This window comes from Phyllopteryx taeniolatus, chromosome 6, assembly GCF_024500385.1.
Source record: "Phyllopteryx taeniolatus isolate TA_2022b chromosome 6, UOR_Ptae_1.2, whole genome shotgun sequence".
Taxonomy (NCBI): domain Eukaryota; kingdom Metazoa; phylum Chordata; class Actinopteri; order Syngnathiformes; family Syngnathidae; genus Phyllopteryx; species Phyllopteryx taeniolatus.
Genome location: NC_084507.1, coordinates 24,922,154 through 24,937,799, shown reverse-complemented (window position 1 = coordinate 24,937,799; position 15,646 = coordinate 24,922,154). Strand labels below are relative to the sequence as shown.

At 44.0% G+C, this 15,646-nt stretch overlaps 1 protein-coding gene across 12 annotated transcripts in view; it reads left to right on the top strand.

The window, feature by feature from the left end:
- enpp2 (ectonucleotide pyrophosphatase/phosphodiesterase 2) overlaps positions 1 to 15,646 on the top strand; it is a 148,872-nt gene that overhangs the window by 57,990 nt on the left and 75,236 nt on the right. For all 12 annotated transcript variants that reach the window (XR_009789032.1, XR_009789031.1, XR_009789030.1 and 9 more), the window contains 2 exons: positions 6,702 to 6,777; positions 6,853 to 6,940. Coding sequence is in view for 9 of the 12 variants with exons in the window: in XM_061776876.1 (XP_061632860.1) it covers positions 6,702 to 6,777; positions 6,853 to 6,940 (164 nt within the window). In the remaining 3 variants the exon portion in view is untranslated. The remainder of the gene's footprint in view (positions 1 to 6,701; positions 6,778 to 6,852; positions 6,941 to 15,646) is intronic.

Sequence of the window (15,646 nt, the reverse complement as noted above, 5' to 3'; positions counted from 1 at the left end):
CACAGCCCCTGCCCTCCGGCGCTCCGGCCCTCGCCTCCAGCCACCACCAAGCTGGTGAGCGAATAGAAATGGTGACCCACATTGCTTCTTAGGCCTGGCTCCAGAGGGGTTGCGTGGTAAACCGTGGCCAGGCGAGAGAAAACAAGGTCCAGGTAATGTGATCAACTTAATTGTCCTGAACCATGCTTTGTCTGGTTCCTCACCTCGGACCTGTTTGCCCTGCGTTACACTACATGAGGCATCAAGCCCCAATAACAGGGATCCCTTGAAAATTGGGACACACAAACCCATCCACTACAAAAATGTGACAGTGTAGGAGAAGGAGGAGAGGTTTGATGTCAATCCATCCCTTCATCCATTTTCCATACCGCTTATTCTTCAGTGAGTCTAGCATGCATGTTTTTTGAATGTGGGAAGACGTTGGCTTACCTGGAGAAAACCCTTGAAAACGTATTTTCTGTGGATTTCCATTTGCTTTTATTTCGTCAAGTCAAGTTTATTTGTATAGCCCTTAATCATAAGTGTCTCAAACGGCCCACAGTTGACAAAGATCGTTGACATCCCCTGAACCCCCCAACAAGGAAGAACTCCAAACATTTTTGGGGAGTAAAGAAGAAACTTTGAGAAGTGTCCGTATATGGAGGGATCCCCCTTCCAGGATGACTAGGCTCCAATGGTTGTCAAGTGGGCAACATTTATCACTTAGTATTGTGGTGTATAATGTTAATTAAGATAGACACATAGCAACATAGTCCAAGTTTGAGTACCAAGGCACTAAGTACCAAGGCACTGAAAGACATTTACAAATTAGAAGGCAATGTGGGGAGGTGTGTGCCTGTGTGTGCATGCGGATGTGCATGGATGGGGGTTCAGAGTTCAGGCGGGCAGAGGACAAGAGTGGTAGAGGGGGCAGAGCGGGCATAGAGTTCAGCCTCCTGACAGCCCGATGAATAAAACTGTCTTTAAGTCGGCTGGTGCTGGCCCGCAGACTCCGCTGTCTCCTCCCTGATGGCAGCTAACTGAATAGGCTGTGAGATGGATGGGTGACATCCCCCGCAATGCGGAGGGCTTTGCGGGTGAGGTGGGTGCTAGAAATGTCCTGCAGGGAGGGAAGCGAGGTTCCAATGGCCTTCCCTCACTATGGGATGCAGGCTCTGATGCAGCTGGTAAGGATGAGCTCTATTGTCCCTCTGTAGAACGAGCACAATGATGGGGGTCGGGGCTCTGGCTCTTCTCAGCTTGCGCAGGAAGTAGAGACGCTGGTGAGCTTTTTTGGGCAGTGAGGAGATGTTGCTGGTCCAGGAGAGGTCCTCAGTGACGTGCACTCCCAGGAACTTGGTGCTGTACACCCTCTCCAACACAGCACTGTTGATGTTCAGGGGAGCATGCTGGGAGTGCACTCACCTGAAGTCCACAACAATCTCCTTGGTTTTCTCCATGTTGAGGGAGAGATTGTTGCCTGTGCACAACCCAGACAGGCGGCTCACCTCACTCCTGTAGTCAGTCTCATCCCCGTTGCTGATGAGACTCACCACAGTTGTGTCATCTGCAAACTTGATGAAGAGGTTGGAGCTGTGTATCGGTGTGCAGTTATAGGTGTGCAGTTATAGGACCCCCTTACATAGAGGGGGTCCGGTTTGGTGGCCTCAGTATTGCATCTCTGCTTTTTGCAGATGATGTGGTTCTGTTGGCTTCATCAAGCCGTGATCTCCAACTTTCACTAGAGTGGTTCGTAGTGAAGCGGATGGGATGAAAATCAACACCTCCAAATCTGAGACGTTGGTCCTCAGTCGGAAAAGAGTGGCGTGCCCTCTTATCTTAACTTGGAGTCTTGTTCACGAGTGTGGGAAGAATGGAACGGGCGATCGACAGACGGATCGGTGCAGCGTCTGCAGTGATGCGGACTTTGTATCAGTCCATAAAGAAGGAGCTAAGCCGAAAGGCGAAGCTCTCAATTTTCGTTCTATGTTCCTCCCCTCACCTATGGTCACGACCAAGATCCCGGATACAAGCAGCCAAAAGGAGTTTCCTCCGCAGGGTGTCCGGGCTCTCCCGTAGCGATAGGAGGAGAAGCTCAGAGTAGAGCCGCTGCTCCTTCACATTGAGAGGAGCCAGATGAGGTGGCTGGGGCATCTAATAAGAATGCCTCCCGGATGTCTCCCTTGTGAGGTGTTCCGGGAAGGTCCCATCACTGGGAGGAGACCCCGGGGATGATCCAGGACACTCTGGAGAGACTATGTCTCCCAGCTGGCCTCGGAATGCCTCGGAATCCCCTGGAAGAGCTGGATGAAGTGGCTCAGGAGAGGGTAGTCTGGGCATCCCTGCTAAAGCTACTGGCCCCGCAACCCGACCTCGGATAAGCGGAAGAAAATGGATGGATGGATGGATGGATATTTATTAATATGTGTAGCGTATATGGGGGTTAAATAATTTTTTTATGAATTTGGAAAAAGATTCTAAGGAAGGTAAACGCCTGCGTTCACTTCCGGGGTTAGTTCGATTTACGCGTTAACGTTAAAATCAAACTAATTTGTCTCGTAAAGGGGCACCACATCACTTGTTATATGTATAGAATTTAGGGAAAGTGACAAGAAACCTTTTTATCAGTCTCATATCTAAAGGTTGCTACATTTTATGAAATGTGAGTTTTAGATGAGATTGTTAAACTCAACCCACACAAAACACAACCAAGAGTGGAATTTTATAGAATGACATCTACAAGGGATCAAGAGGGAAACACAAAAAGGGGTCTCACTAAAGAAAGAAAATAACACTAATAATGATAAAAAGAAGAAAATAGGCGCACGAAAAGGGAAATAGAACATCTTGTGTTGGACGAGAGTTGAAAACGTAAGCGTTTAACGCGTCCAGTCCGGATGGGAGAGGGAGAGGACAGAGTTAGGATTTTGTGTGAAGCTAGTAATGTCCCCCAAATTATTAGGCCCTAATATTCTACAGTCTGACAAACACTGGTGTGTTTCTCACGAACGTAGATCAGCTGGTGGGTGGTGGGAGTCTGTCTCAGTCGTCTCGGGAAGCACGGAGACAGGTTTGGTTTCCCTGCGCCCCAAACCACACGTGAATTGTGTCGATTCCTTGGGATGGCTGGATATTACAGAGCATTCTGTAAAAATTTATCTCATGTGGTAGCTCTGCTCATGTGATTAGCCAGGCCTAAAATTCCGTTTGTGTGGTCCGAGGAATGCCAAGTGGCATACGGAGCTGGCAAAGCGCTCCTCTCCAGTCCTCCTGTGCTAGCTGCCCCAAGTTTTGAGGATCCCTTTAAGCTGGAGGGGGATGCCAGCTCTTTTGGTTAAGATGCAGTGCTTCTGCAGGAGGATGAGCACAGAGTTAATCAACCTATTTGTTATTTTTCCAAAAAACACACCAGTAACGTGATAGTACCATTGAGAAGGAGGCCTTGGCCCTTCTTTTGGCGTTGCACCATTTTGAAGTATACCTCGGTTCTAGTTCTGTGCCTACTACAGTGTTCTCTGACCACAACCCGCTTGTGTTCTTGACTCAGATGCAGAACTGCAATCAGCATTTGATGCGCTGGTCACTCTTAGTGCAGAATTTTAACGTCGCGATCCGCTACCGAAAAGGATTAGACAATGTCATGGCTGATGCGCTATCCCACTCTTATTGAATCAAACATGAATTCGGGGATATATGTTTGATTTTTAGGTGGGGAGGTGTTACAATCATGTTTAGTTGTTTTGTGTTGTACTGCTCATGACTGTTCTTTCTTGGGAGATTGTTCCCCTTTGGTGGGAATGTGGGTGCAGGGATGTGTGTGACCTGATTGTGAACAGGTGAGACCTGCTGATTGGCTGCATTAACTTGATTGCCACCAGGTGATTGGCCAGAAGAGGGACCAGAGGTCTTTTTAACCAGCAGATGGTTGCAGTACGGGGGTTCCTGAGCTTCCCCTTCCAACTTGGCCAGCCGCCGCTTTTGTAACTGTCGGTTCCATTGTCAATTTGTAGGATGGAGAAGCCATTTTTGTTCAATCTCCTTTTCTCCTGTGTTGGGTTAGGAGTGAGATAGGAGTGTCTTTTATTTTTCATTGTTTTGAGAACAGACAAATAGGCTTGTTTAGTTTTGTTTTTTGTTTGGTGTGTTCGCATATTTCTCCCTCTGAAGCCTTAATAAACATTGTAAACCGTGTGACTTGGTGGCTCTGGTTTGACTTGGGAGTTGGAAGACAGGAAAAATCCGATCAAGTTCAGTTCTGGATTTCCCCTAGACCCGGAACATAACAAATGTGAGATCTACGGAGTACTTTGAACTGGATTAGCTGTATAAAAGTATCTATATATTTGCTTTGATATAATATAAATATATTTTTTTATTTACATTTCTTTTGTTTTGATTTTTTTTCTGGATTAGCTGTAATTTTTTTGTCATTGAGATTTCCATTTACATTGTATTTCTGCAGGTTTGCGCCCAGTATTCATTGTCTTTTTCCCATTTTACGTTAGTTAAGTGTATTGAATTAGTATTAATTCATTCTAATTAATTTGTATACTTTTGAAAGGAGTTTTTTGTTTTGTGGGAGAAGTTCCATTTTCTGACCAAATCTGGTAGTTCTAAAGTATTCATGTGTGTTCAGAATCTTTAGGAATGTTGTTCTCACTTTATAGTATTGAACGAATTGACCACCTCTAATTTGAAATTCTTAGAATCAGCTTTCACATGACATGAATGCATTCTTTTTGAATATGTAATCAGTAAATTCCACTTTGTTCCCGTGTGCTGCAGTAAAGGGGTATTTTGTTCATCTCAAAAACGGGATTGTGCCAGATTGGGGAGGAATAATATGGTGCTGACTGAGATTGTGTGCTTTCGAGACTTTCCCACCAAGCTGATAAAGTGGCAGCAATAATGGGATTCTTAAAACAATGGTGGTGTTTGAGACTTTTTGCTATTGCAGTCTATCTGTTCTACTTCCAGCCAAGATTGTTGTTCAACATTTTGAATGTAACCATTTAATAAGGTACTGTATTTGGCTTGCTAAGTAATAGTGTTTGAAGTTGGGTGTGACACGTCCCTCTTCTGTTTTACCTTTCTGAAGGGTAGATAGGCGAATTCTAGTTTGCTTATTTTTAGAGTAAAAATGCAAAACTCATTTACTGCCATTGACGGTTGTTGAATTCAAATAGCAACATTAACATGGAGCACTGGCAGTGAATGAGTATGGCAGAGTCGAGCGTTTGGAACCACTTTAATGTGGGTTTGAATGGGATCGTTGAAAATACATCGTTAATTTGAGGTAACGTTTTCATTTTTACCATAGCCATACGGCCTAAACATCAGATAGGTAGGCTGTTCCATCATTTTAAATCATCCCAATTGTTTTTCCAGTCCAGGTGTACGTGATTTAGATTTTGAACTCTGTAAATTTTGCCGAGATATGAATGCCTAGATATTTGATATCCCCTGTCGGAATATGAAAGTTTGGATTTTTCTCTGCAGGATTCCATGAATTCGTCGTTATAAGGGAGTATTGTTGATTTTGACAAATTGATAGCGTATTCTGTTAATTGTGAAAATGTCTTCATGAGGTTAAAAACTGTTTGAAGTACTGACTTGTGTTCTGGTAAATCAAGAAGGATATCATCTGCATGTAGATGGATTTTGTGTTCTGACACAGGAGTACGGCTACCTTTATTACTAGTGTTCCATCTGATGGATGGATGGATCATTGTTAAGTTTGTCAGTCACCTGACGTTGCGCCGAATATTTAATCAAACCTGCTTGGTCATTATCTATTATCGACGGGAGAATTTGTTCTAGTCTGTTGGCTAAAGCCTCCGAAATTCTTTTGACGTCCATATCAATTACTGGCAGCGGTCGTTAATTAGCTGGATGACTTTCTCAGTCTTTTTTGGAACGTGTTGCAGCCATCAAATTCTAAGTTAATGATTACTTGCTAAAAACAATGAAGTTGATCAGTTTGAACATTTAATATCTTGTCTTTGTAGTGTATTCAATTAAAGATATGTTGAACATGATTTGCATATCATTGTATTCTGTTTTAATTTATGTTTAACACAACGTCCCAACTTCATTGGAATAGTGGTTGTAATTTGTAATAACCCGAGTGTGTTTCTTCCTGCGTGGTATGTTTAACTTTCGATTTATATGTCGGTGCAGTCGTTTACATTCTTCATTTATAATTGTTGGATTTATCTTACCCAACATTATAAAAAATAGACACAAAAGGAATGAAGACGCTGGTTTCTTTTTCTCATGAGGAGGGCGTATGGGAGATTGTTCAGATCACAGCCTCTCAACACGCTCTCAACAACCCCCCCCCCCCCCCCTCGCTCCTGCTTTTATTTGAAATAGGAGGGATTTAGAAATCATAATGTTCTAAGCAATAAGACACAACACAAAATATTTGATAATAAGAGGGTTTTTCCCAGACATAGTATTCTAAGTAATAAGACACAACACATAATATTGAACCAACACCTGTCACGACCCGACCACATCCGATCACGTCCTTGGTCCAGGCGCCCTTCCATCGGATGATGCTGAGTCTTCTTTTTGAAGGCGAGACATCTAAAATTGTCCATTATACTAATGCAAGCTAAGCAAATAAATGATAACTTCTACAATTTATCTAACAATAATGTTCCATCATCTAAATGAGAGCTAATCCTACCGAAACTAACTTTATTTTCTTATTTCAGGAAAGCACCTGAAGTTAAGAGACTTTGTGGCTTCTTTGGTGACCATGGATATGACAATAAAATCAACAGTATGCAGGTACGTGAAAATAACTAAACAACCCTAACCCTACTGTCAGTGATTTAATAATATATGTTTCAACTCCCATTTCAGACAATCTTCTTGGGATATGGGCCTTCCTTTAAATTCAAGACTAAAGTTCCAGTCTTTGAAAACATTGAGCTTTATAATGTTATGTGCGGTAAGACATTTTTGATACCTTTGTAAGTAAGTGAGAGGAAGAGAGAATGTGAGAAAGGGGAAACAACAAGACTCAATCAACTGAACTCAGTTTTATGCATACAGTATAACACTTTAAGAACAACTGCAGCTGAGACAAAATGCTGCACATAAATGTAAATCGAACAGAGCAATACCATTTAACATAACATAATTCAGAAACAATAAAACAATGATAACGCCCGAAGATAGCTGGGATCGACTCCAGCACGCCCACGACCCAAGTGAGGATAAGCGGTACAGGAAATGCATGGATAGATTCAAAACAATGAGAACGTTTCCATCCATCCGCTTTCTGAGCCACTTATCCTCACCAGGGTCACAGATGTGCTGGCACCTATTTCAGCGGACTTCGGGCGAGACGTGGGCTACACATAACTGGTCGCCAGCCAATCGCAGGGCACATATAGACAACCGTTCACACTCACATTCACACCAAAGGACAATTTAGTCTTCAATTAACCTACCGTGCATGTTTCTTGGAATGTGGAAGGAAAGCGGAGAGCTGAGAGAAAACCCACACAGCCACGGGGAAAACATGTAAACTCCGCACAGGGAGGCCGGATTTGAACCCTGGACCTGAAAATTGTGACGCCGATGTGCTGACCAGTCCAGTTTAGTTTTTTTGTCCCCCGCTTATCCGGGGTCAGGTTGCCACACAGCAAAGGATAATGGTACACCACCAGATCAAGACCGTTTAACATAACATAATTGAAAACAATCAAACAAACATACATCAAGATAAAGAAGACCCTAAAACAAGGTGACTCTGGTGGTGAGGCAAAGGCAGTGTAGAGAACCATATGGTTAAAGCTGAGACAGGAAGAGTGTTGTGTGGTGTCCAATGAAGAGTTGAGACACGCCCTCAGTGGGCAGGAGCAAGAAGACTGGACCGCTACAGCCAAAGTCATCCGAGAGACAGGCGGGAGAGCACTTGGTGTGTTTTCTGGTAGGAAAGGAAAACTGAAGTGCAGCCGAGCATTGGCAAAGGCCAAACCAGAGACATATGATGACATGTATGTCAGGTGAGACAGCAAGGAAGGAGAGAAATATCTGTCCACCTTATTCCTGGTGGGGCTCACGAGGAAAGGATCATGGAAGTAGCAGTGAGCCATTCAGTCCTCCCTTTTGTCTGTCGTTTTTTTTAACATTTATTCTTTGCTTTTTCTCCACGATTATCAGCCCGAAACAATGAAAAAATGTCCTTGCGCAGCTAGGGAACTTGTTGTGCTGTTCGCAGTTACTCATAACCAGAAGAAGTTTAATCTGTGGCTACGAGAGCAATGTTTTGACATGCACCCTGGCTGGACACAGAGACAATGTTGTTGTGAGAACAGTTTTCACTTCCTTGAATGAGGACCCCAGAACGATGTCATGTGGCTGAAAAACCTTCATTGGAAAAGACCAGCAACAACGTTGTACATGTGGTCCTTTCATTTTGTGGACAAAAAGCCCACGGATGAACATGCGCATTGCGGTTGGGTTCAAAGTTGGGTTCAACAAACCTACGGAGGTGACACGCCGGGTGTTAAAGAGGATTGAAAGCAATGCCACAAGAAAATCAGGTAGGATTTTTAAGTGTATGAAGGTCACAACACTACTATTAATCGGGTAACAAATGTAGTTTGACCTTTTTTCTGAACCGTTAATATATTATGTGTGTTTGGACTGCTGGTCAGTATTAACATAAAAACACCATCGTTTTAGCACAGAAATAACATTGATCAGCCATTCAGTATTGTAATCTTAATCTGCATTAATATACACCACACTATATGAATAACCTATTTGAGTATTAACATGATATGATTCAAAATTTATAGACAAGGAAGTGTAGGACTAGATAAGGTTTTATTTTTGACTTCCTACTCCCTTTAAACGTAAACTGTTGAACAGACATCCTGATGTTGTCCACGAACAGGATCCTCGCGTAGGTCCCCGGGCCATCGAGGTGTTCTAAGATGAAGTGCAGTTCACAGACCTATTTGCTTGGTAGGCAAATTGCAGGGGGTTCAGCAGGGGTCCCGTGATGCTCTTAAGGTGGTCCAGCATGAGGCGTTCAAAGGATTTCATGACCACAGATGTCAGGGTGACAGACCCGAGAATGCAGGTTTCTTGGGGACTGTATGATGGTGGAGCATTTGAAACAGGATGGTACTTCACACAATTCCAGATATCTACTGAAGAGCTGTGTGAAGACTGGAGCGAGCTGCTCCGTACAGACTTTGAGGCAGGATGGGGACACATGGTCTTGGCCCGCCGCTTTGTTGATCTTTTGTAGTTTGAACATTCGTCTTACATCTTGTTCATGGATGGTCAACCCAGAAGTCAGAGGTGCGATGGTGGTTGGTGGTTGTGGTGCGGCTGTGTGAAAGTGTCCTTTTCAAATCTTCAGTTGGTGTTCAAGTCGTCAGCCAGTCCTTTATTGTTCTCCGCTTGTAGTTTGTTAGCAATTTTAGTTCTTGCCAGACGGACTTACTGAACAAAAATAGAAACACACGCTCTCATTTTTCCTGAGCTGGACTCAAAGATCTAAAACTTTTTCTACATAAACAAAAAGGCCATTTCCGTCAAATATTGCTCACGAATCTGTCTAAATCTGTGTTAGGGAATATTTCTCCTTTGTCGAGATAATCCCTCCCACCTCACAGGTGTGGCACATCAAGATGTTGATGAGACAGCATGATTATTGCACAGGTGTGCCTTAGGCTTGCCACAATAAACGGCCACTCTGAAATGTGCTGTTTTATCACATAGCACAATGCCACAAGTTCTGAGGGAGTGTGCAATTGGTATGCTGACTGCAGGATTTTTTCCACCAGAGCTGTTGCCCGTGAATTGAACGTTCATTTCTCCAAAGGCGTTTCAACAACAGCTCTGGTGGACATTCCTGAAGCAGTGATCAGATGAGCCCAGAGCTGCACAGGGGCTAGCACGGTCTGCATCATTTAGAGTGGTGTCGCAGTGGTCTCGAATGTTGTTTCCCCTGGTGGTGCTGTTTGTATTTAGAGAGTTTGTGGTAGACTTTAGCTTAGTTAAAGTCCCCAAGAATAATAAGGGGTGAATCTGGTTGCTTTTTAATTCATTAATTCATTCATTCATTAGTTCATTTAATTGTTCAGCAAGCGATAGCAGTGTGGCGTTTGTGTTAGCCCTGAGAGTCAACACCGGCGAGGATGAAAGAAGCGAACTCGCACGGCGAGTAGAATGGCTTCGGGTTAAAAAAACAGCAACTCCAAGTCCAGGCTGCGGTTTGTGTTCAGTTCCGAGACGTCAGTACACCACGTGTCGTTGATATAGAAGCATATTCCGCCACCTTTTGTTTTCCCCGATAGCTCCGTGACACGGTGCCCTCGATGTAGTTGGAAGCCCGGAAGCATTACGGCACCATTGGGGATGGGGTCACATTGCCAAGTCTGCGTGAAGCACAGGGCGGCAGAACGTCCGATGTCTTTACAGGTCTTTGTGAGAAGATGACGCTCGTCCATTTTGTTGGGTCGAGAGCGTAGATTTGCCAGGTGAATCGACGGGAGCGGCACTAAAGCGATAAAATTGGCATTTCAAAGGGTCACGCGAGGTCATATCGGGGGCATGTCAGTGCAAGTCAGGAAACACTGGAGCTGACATATGGTCAGAGGGAGGAGTCGATCAGCTTTTTGCAAAAAAGTATATGGGCATATGGGTATAGGGCAAGGGTCACACGCGCTCATCCAGGTCTGGAAACACGGGGTTAACATAGGGTGAGTGGGCCTAGTCTATCAACATTTGGGGGGGGGGCTTTTGCCAGAACTTAAGCACGCACAGAGGGAATTGGTACTTCAAAGGGTTGTAAAAGTGTCATGCGGTATAAGTATGCATTGTTGTAAAACAATCATGTTGGCGTAAGGTAACGCGCGGTCATCCCGAACATGTCAAAGCATGTCTACAAACACGTGTTCAGATTTGGGTTCAATGGTTACTGCTAAAATCGATGCCAACTTTTCTAAACATGAAATAATTGTTGCACTAATCCAATGGCTGAACATACTATTATCCCAGACCTTTGGTCTTTGGTCTTTCTATTGCAACAGCTGAAGCGACAGCTTTGAAACCACTAAAAAGGCAGCATTCATTTACCTTCTTGTTCCGGGGGGGAGATACAAGTTTTAAGGTCTTTAAAATAGCATTTTATAGATCACATGTTGGTTTTAAGAGGGTCGGGGAAAGCAGATTATGTGTCATCAACAGTTATTCCTGCTAAAGTCTATACAAACATTTCCAGATATGTAAGACAGTAAATTGTTGTACGATTCCAATAGCTGAAGACCATAACCCAGACTTTTGGTTTTAAAACTAATTATCCAAAAATGGTGTTATGTATATGCATTAAAATAATGTCAATTCAACAATGATATGGTTTCACAGTCATATTGGCCCTTTGAGGGGGCCGACACTCACAAACCAATACGTGTACTCATCATTAACTTTACAGGTACATGGTAGACAACTAAAATAGGAATTTTTCTGTAAGTTTGATAGATCGATGAAGTCAAACAAGTCTGGAATAAGATTAGTATACGTCGCAATAACGTTTAAAACACTAAAAAAAACAGCATTTACCAGCAAAAATGCTGTCTTGAAGAAATACTGTATACAGGAAGCCCTCAATTTACGAACGAGTTCCGTTCCTACGCTGGCGACGTAAGACCAATTTCCGCGTAAGTCGGATTTCACCGTTAAAGTCGACATTTATGGCGAAATACTTCTGTTACGGGTATTGTCCCACGTGATTGTGACAGCAAGCTCAGCGTGTGTGGGCGTGTGCGTCGATGTGTGAGTGAGACGGGACTGCGCAGGCGTCGTCCGGCGGGACCGTGAAGGAGGAAGGAGTGTGCGGAGGTGCGAGTGTCTACAGTGGCAAGTGTCGTGACGGCGACCGGGGAAGAGTAGCGATTAGCGTGGACCCGTTGACGTCGAATATAATAAATCCATTCAAGCAGCAAATCGGTGCTTCGTGCCTTTATCGTTGCCGCCACCCGGCTCGGCTGTGCGACGAGAGAAGGGAGTGAACCCCTGCGTCTCCCGACTTCGTATAAAGGAACTAAAATACATGCTGTACTTACCATTACTGCTGAGAGTGTGAAAAAGGCAAAGATACTCCCACCGCACAAACACAGACGCGCACTATGCACTAGCTAAGCAGAAACACTATGGTGCCGGGACAAAATGGCGGACGAGGCACGGGCGTCGTAAAGTCGAAACGTCGTAGGTCGAGTGCGTCGTAACTCGAGGACTTCCTGTATACTGGTAATTAGAAATGTGCGGCTTGCTTTGCTGAAAAAAAAACTATTCACCATAATTTATCGAGATCTAACTTTTGCCGTTTTAACCGACAAGCTATTATTTCAATGGCATTTTCTTACAATATTTTAACAGCAGATATTTGCATCAGAATGCATACACAAGGCGCTCGGTCCATCTCATCACAGCGAACCTAATCAGCCAATATTTGATGAACATAGCAGTCCCGACCCCGACGGCTGTCACTCTGCTGTCCAGAGTCTGTTTACTGCGAGATCAAATCCTTCGCTTTTTGAAGGCAACGATCTTGCCCACAACTTTTACTGTAACAAGTTCCTCATGAAACTTGCACACCTCAGTGACATGTTTCTGAAACTCAACAAAGTGAATTTGCGGTTGCAGTGCACAAATAAACACCCGCCACATCTGGCAGATAAAATCACATCATTCATCAAAAAACTTGAGATGTGGCTGCGTGAACTCATTTGAAAACCTGAAATCATTCATTGAAGACAACAAGCTGCAGAACACAGTGATCTCATATATGGAAGTACACATCCAGATGCAGGATCCAAAAGAACATGATTGGATCCGTGATCCCTTCAGTGCATCACCACCTGCCAACTTAAGCACATCAGAGGAGGAAGAGTTCATTGATGTCGCCTTTGACTCAACAATGGAGCTGCAGTTTCAGTCAAAGACACTATCTGCATTTTGATTGGAGTGAAAACAAATACCCACTTCTTGAAAAGAGAGAGCGAGCCACACTCCTTCCTTTTGCTACGTCCGACCGAAGTGAGATCGGGTTTTCCGCGGTGGCCTCAATCAAAACCAAATTACAGATCAAACCTGGACATTGAAAATGAACTCAGAGTGGCAATCTCGAAATTGCAACCCAGATTTGATAAGATCTGCAGCATGAAGCGGGCCCACATCAGTCACTGAAAAGATGGGAGAATTAGAGGTGCACAACAAACCTTTAGGTTGTTTTTTTTTTTTTCCCCCTCTCAGGGAGTTGGTCCATGTTTTAAAAAACAATTTTTGCAGAGGCATTTTTTCAAAAATTCATTATGAGCAATGTTGAATATTTAAAAAAAAATGTTACACTGAACATAATTACACAGTTAAGGTGCTTAAAAACAATTACACTTATTAACAACCTGCATTTTATGCCAGTTCACATTTATTGTTTCAAAAAACGTTGAGTTTATATTAATTACAGTGTGTGAAATAAACTGCAATTGACTCTGAATACAAAATGTGCACGTATGTCCCTTTTTTGTTTTTGTTTTGTTTGTTTGTTTTTGTTTTGGGGGGCACAAATGTTGTTTTTATTAACCACAGTGGGGCCCAGCAGAGAAAGTTAGGGAACTACTGGTTTAGGGTATGGCTAAGGTTTTTTTTAAATGCACAAATAATTTTGAAATATAAAAATGTTTGCCAGGCTTGATGTGTGTGTAGTTTCATGAATTTTCTTGCATGTTTAGACCCTCAAAACAGTGTTGGTTTCTTGGCGAACAGCGTGGCCCCTATCATATAGTCTGGCAGAGCAAAAAGCTTTGAACAACTTTTAATGTCCCTGGTCTGCAGATGTTACACATCAAGTTTGAAGTCAATCGGATGAAAGCTGTAGGACAAGTTGGCGAAAGTATGACCCCTGAGAATGTGAAAAAATGGTCACAAAAGGGTCAAAGTATTTATTTTCAAAAAGTCAACGCTCACTTCCTGTTTATTTTAGGACATGGCTTCTGCTGAGTTTTTTGTAGGTCTCCGGGTGCTACACGTGTCTACAAATTTTGGTAGCCGTAGCTGACACATGGTGCGGGGGACAACTTTTTTTAGAGTTGTACGGGGCGCTACACAGTCATGTTTTAGTAATCATATAAGAAAACTCATTTTTTATAATTATTATTTTGACAATTGTGCAAATAATGCAGTGTCTTGGTCAAAGTTTGAAATGACTAATAGAACAGTAGTCTGGTGCAGTGACCAAAGTGCAAATGGCGCACAGACTTAAAGAAATGTATGCAGTTCAAAGTGACTCGTAGTGCGATATTCCGGAACAATGTCAAATGTGCAAGTGGTGCAGATGAGCTCCAGGTCGTGTAAGGCACATGAGTGGCCAGTATTGGTCAACAACAGATATGCAATTAGTGCAGCGTGGCGAGACTACTACAGTTAGCGCACAAATAATGTATAATTGGCCCGACAGAGATGTGACTACAATCAAGATAAATTGGCAGCATGTTACATTGGAATTGTAAGTTAGCTGTTTAAGAAGTTAATGGCAAGAGGGAAGAAGCTGTTGGAATTTCTGCTCGTTCTAGTTTCCATTGTTCGATAGCACCTACCTGAGGGAAGGAGCTGGAAGAGGTGGTGACCAGGATGTGGAGGATCCAAAAGGATTTTGCATGCTTTTGTCTTAGTTCTGGCAGTGTGCAAGTCCTCATGGCTGGGTAGAGGGGTACCCACAATTTTTTCAGCAGTTTTAATTGTCCGTTGCAGTCGGAGTTTGTCCTTTTCTGTGGCACCACCGAACCACACTGTGATGGATGAACACAGGACTGATACGATGATGGCTGCGTAAAACTGCCTCAGCAGCTCCGGTGGCAGGCCGTGCTTTCTCAGACGCCGCAGGAAGTACATCCTCTACTGGGTCTTATTGAGGATGGAGTTGATGTTGGTCTCCCACTTCAGGTCCTGAGAGACTGATTCCCAGGAACTTGAAGGTCTCGACGGTTGACACAGGGCAGTTGGACAGCGTGAGGGGCAGCTGTGGCGCAGGATGCCTCCTGAAATCCACGATCATCTCTACAGTCTTGAGCCTGTTCAGCTCCAGGTCGTGTCAGCCGCACCACAGCTCTAGTCTCTCCACTTCCTGTCGATACGGACACGTCACCGTCTTTGATGATGCCGATGACTGTGGTGTCGTCTGGAGTTTGACAGCCAAGTGCGTTGAGGTGCAGTCGTTCGTGTAGAGAGAGAAGAGCAGCGGAGAGAGGACACATCCTTGGGGCGTCCCGGTGCTGGTGGTGTGTATAGATGTGGTGGTGTCTTCCAGCCTCACCTGCTGTCTCCTGCCTGTCAGGAAGCTGTAAATCCACTGGCAGATGGGAGGCGAGACGCTGAGCTGGAGAAACTTGGAGGAGAGGAGTTCGGGCATAATGGTGTTGAACACTGTGCAGAAGTCCATGAACAGGATCCTCGCATAGGGACCTCTGACGCGCTTGAGTTGGTCCAGCACAAGGCGTTCAAGGGACTTCATGACCACAGATGTCAGGGCGACAGGCCTGTAGTCATTCAGACCCGAGATTTCAGGTTTCTTGGGGACTGGGATGATGGTGGAGCGCTTGAAGCAGGATGGTACCTCGCACAGTTCCAGAGTTCC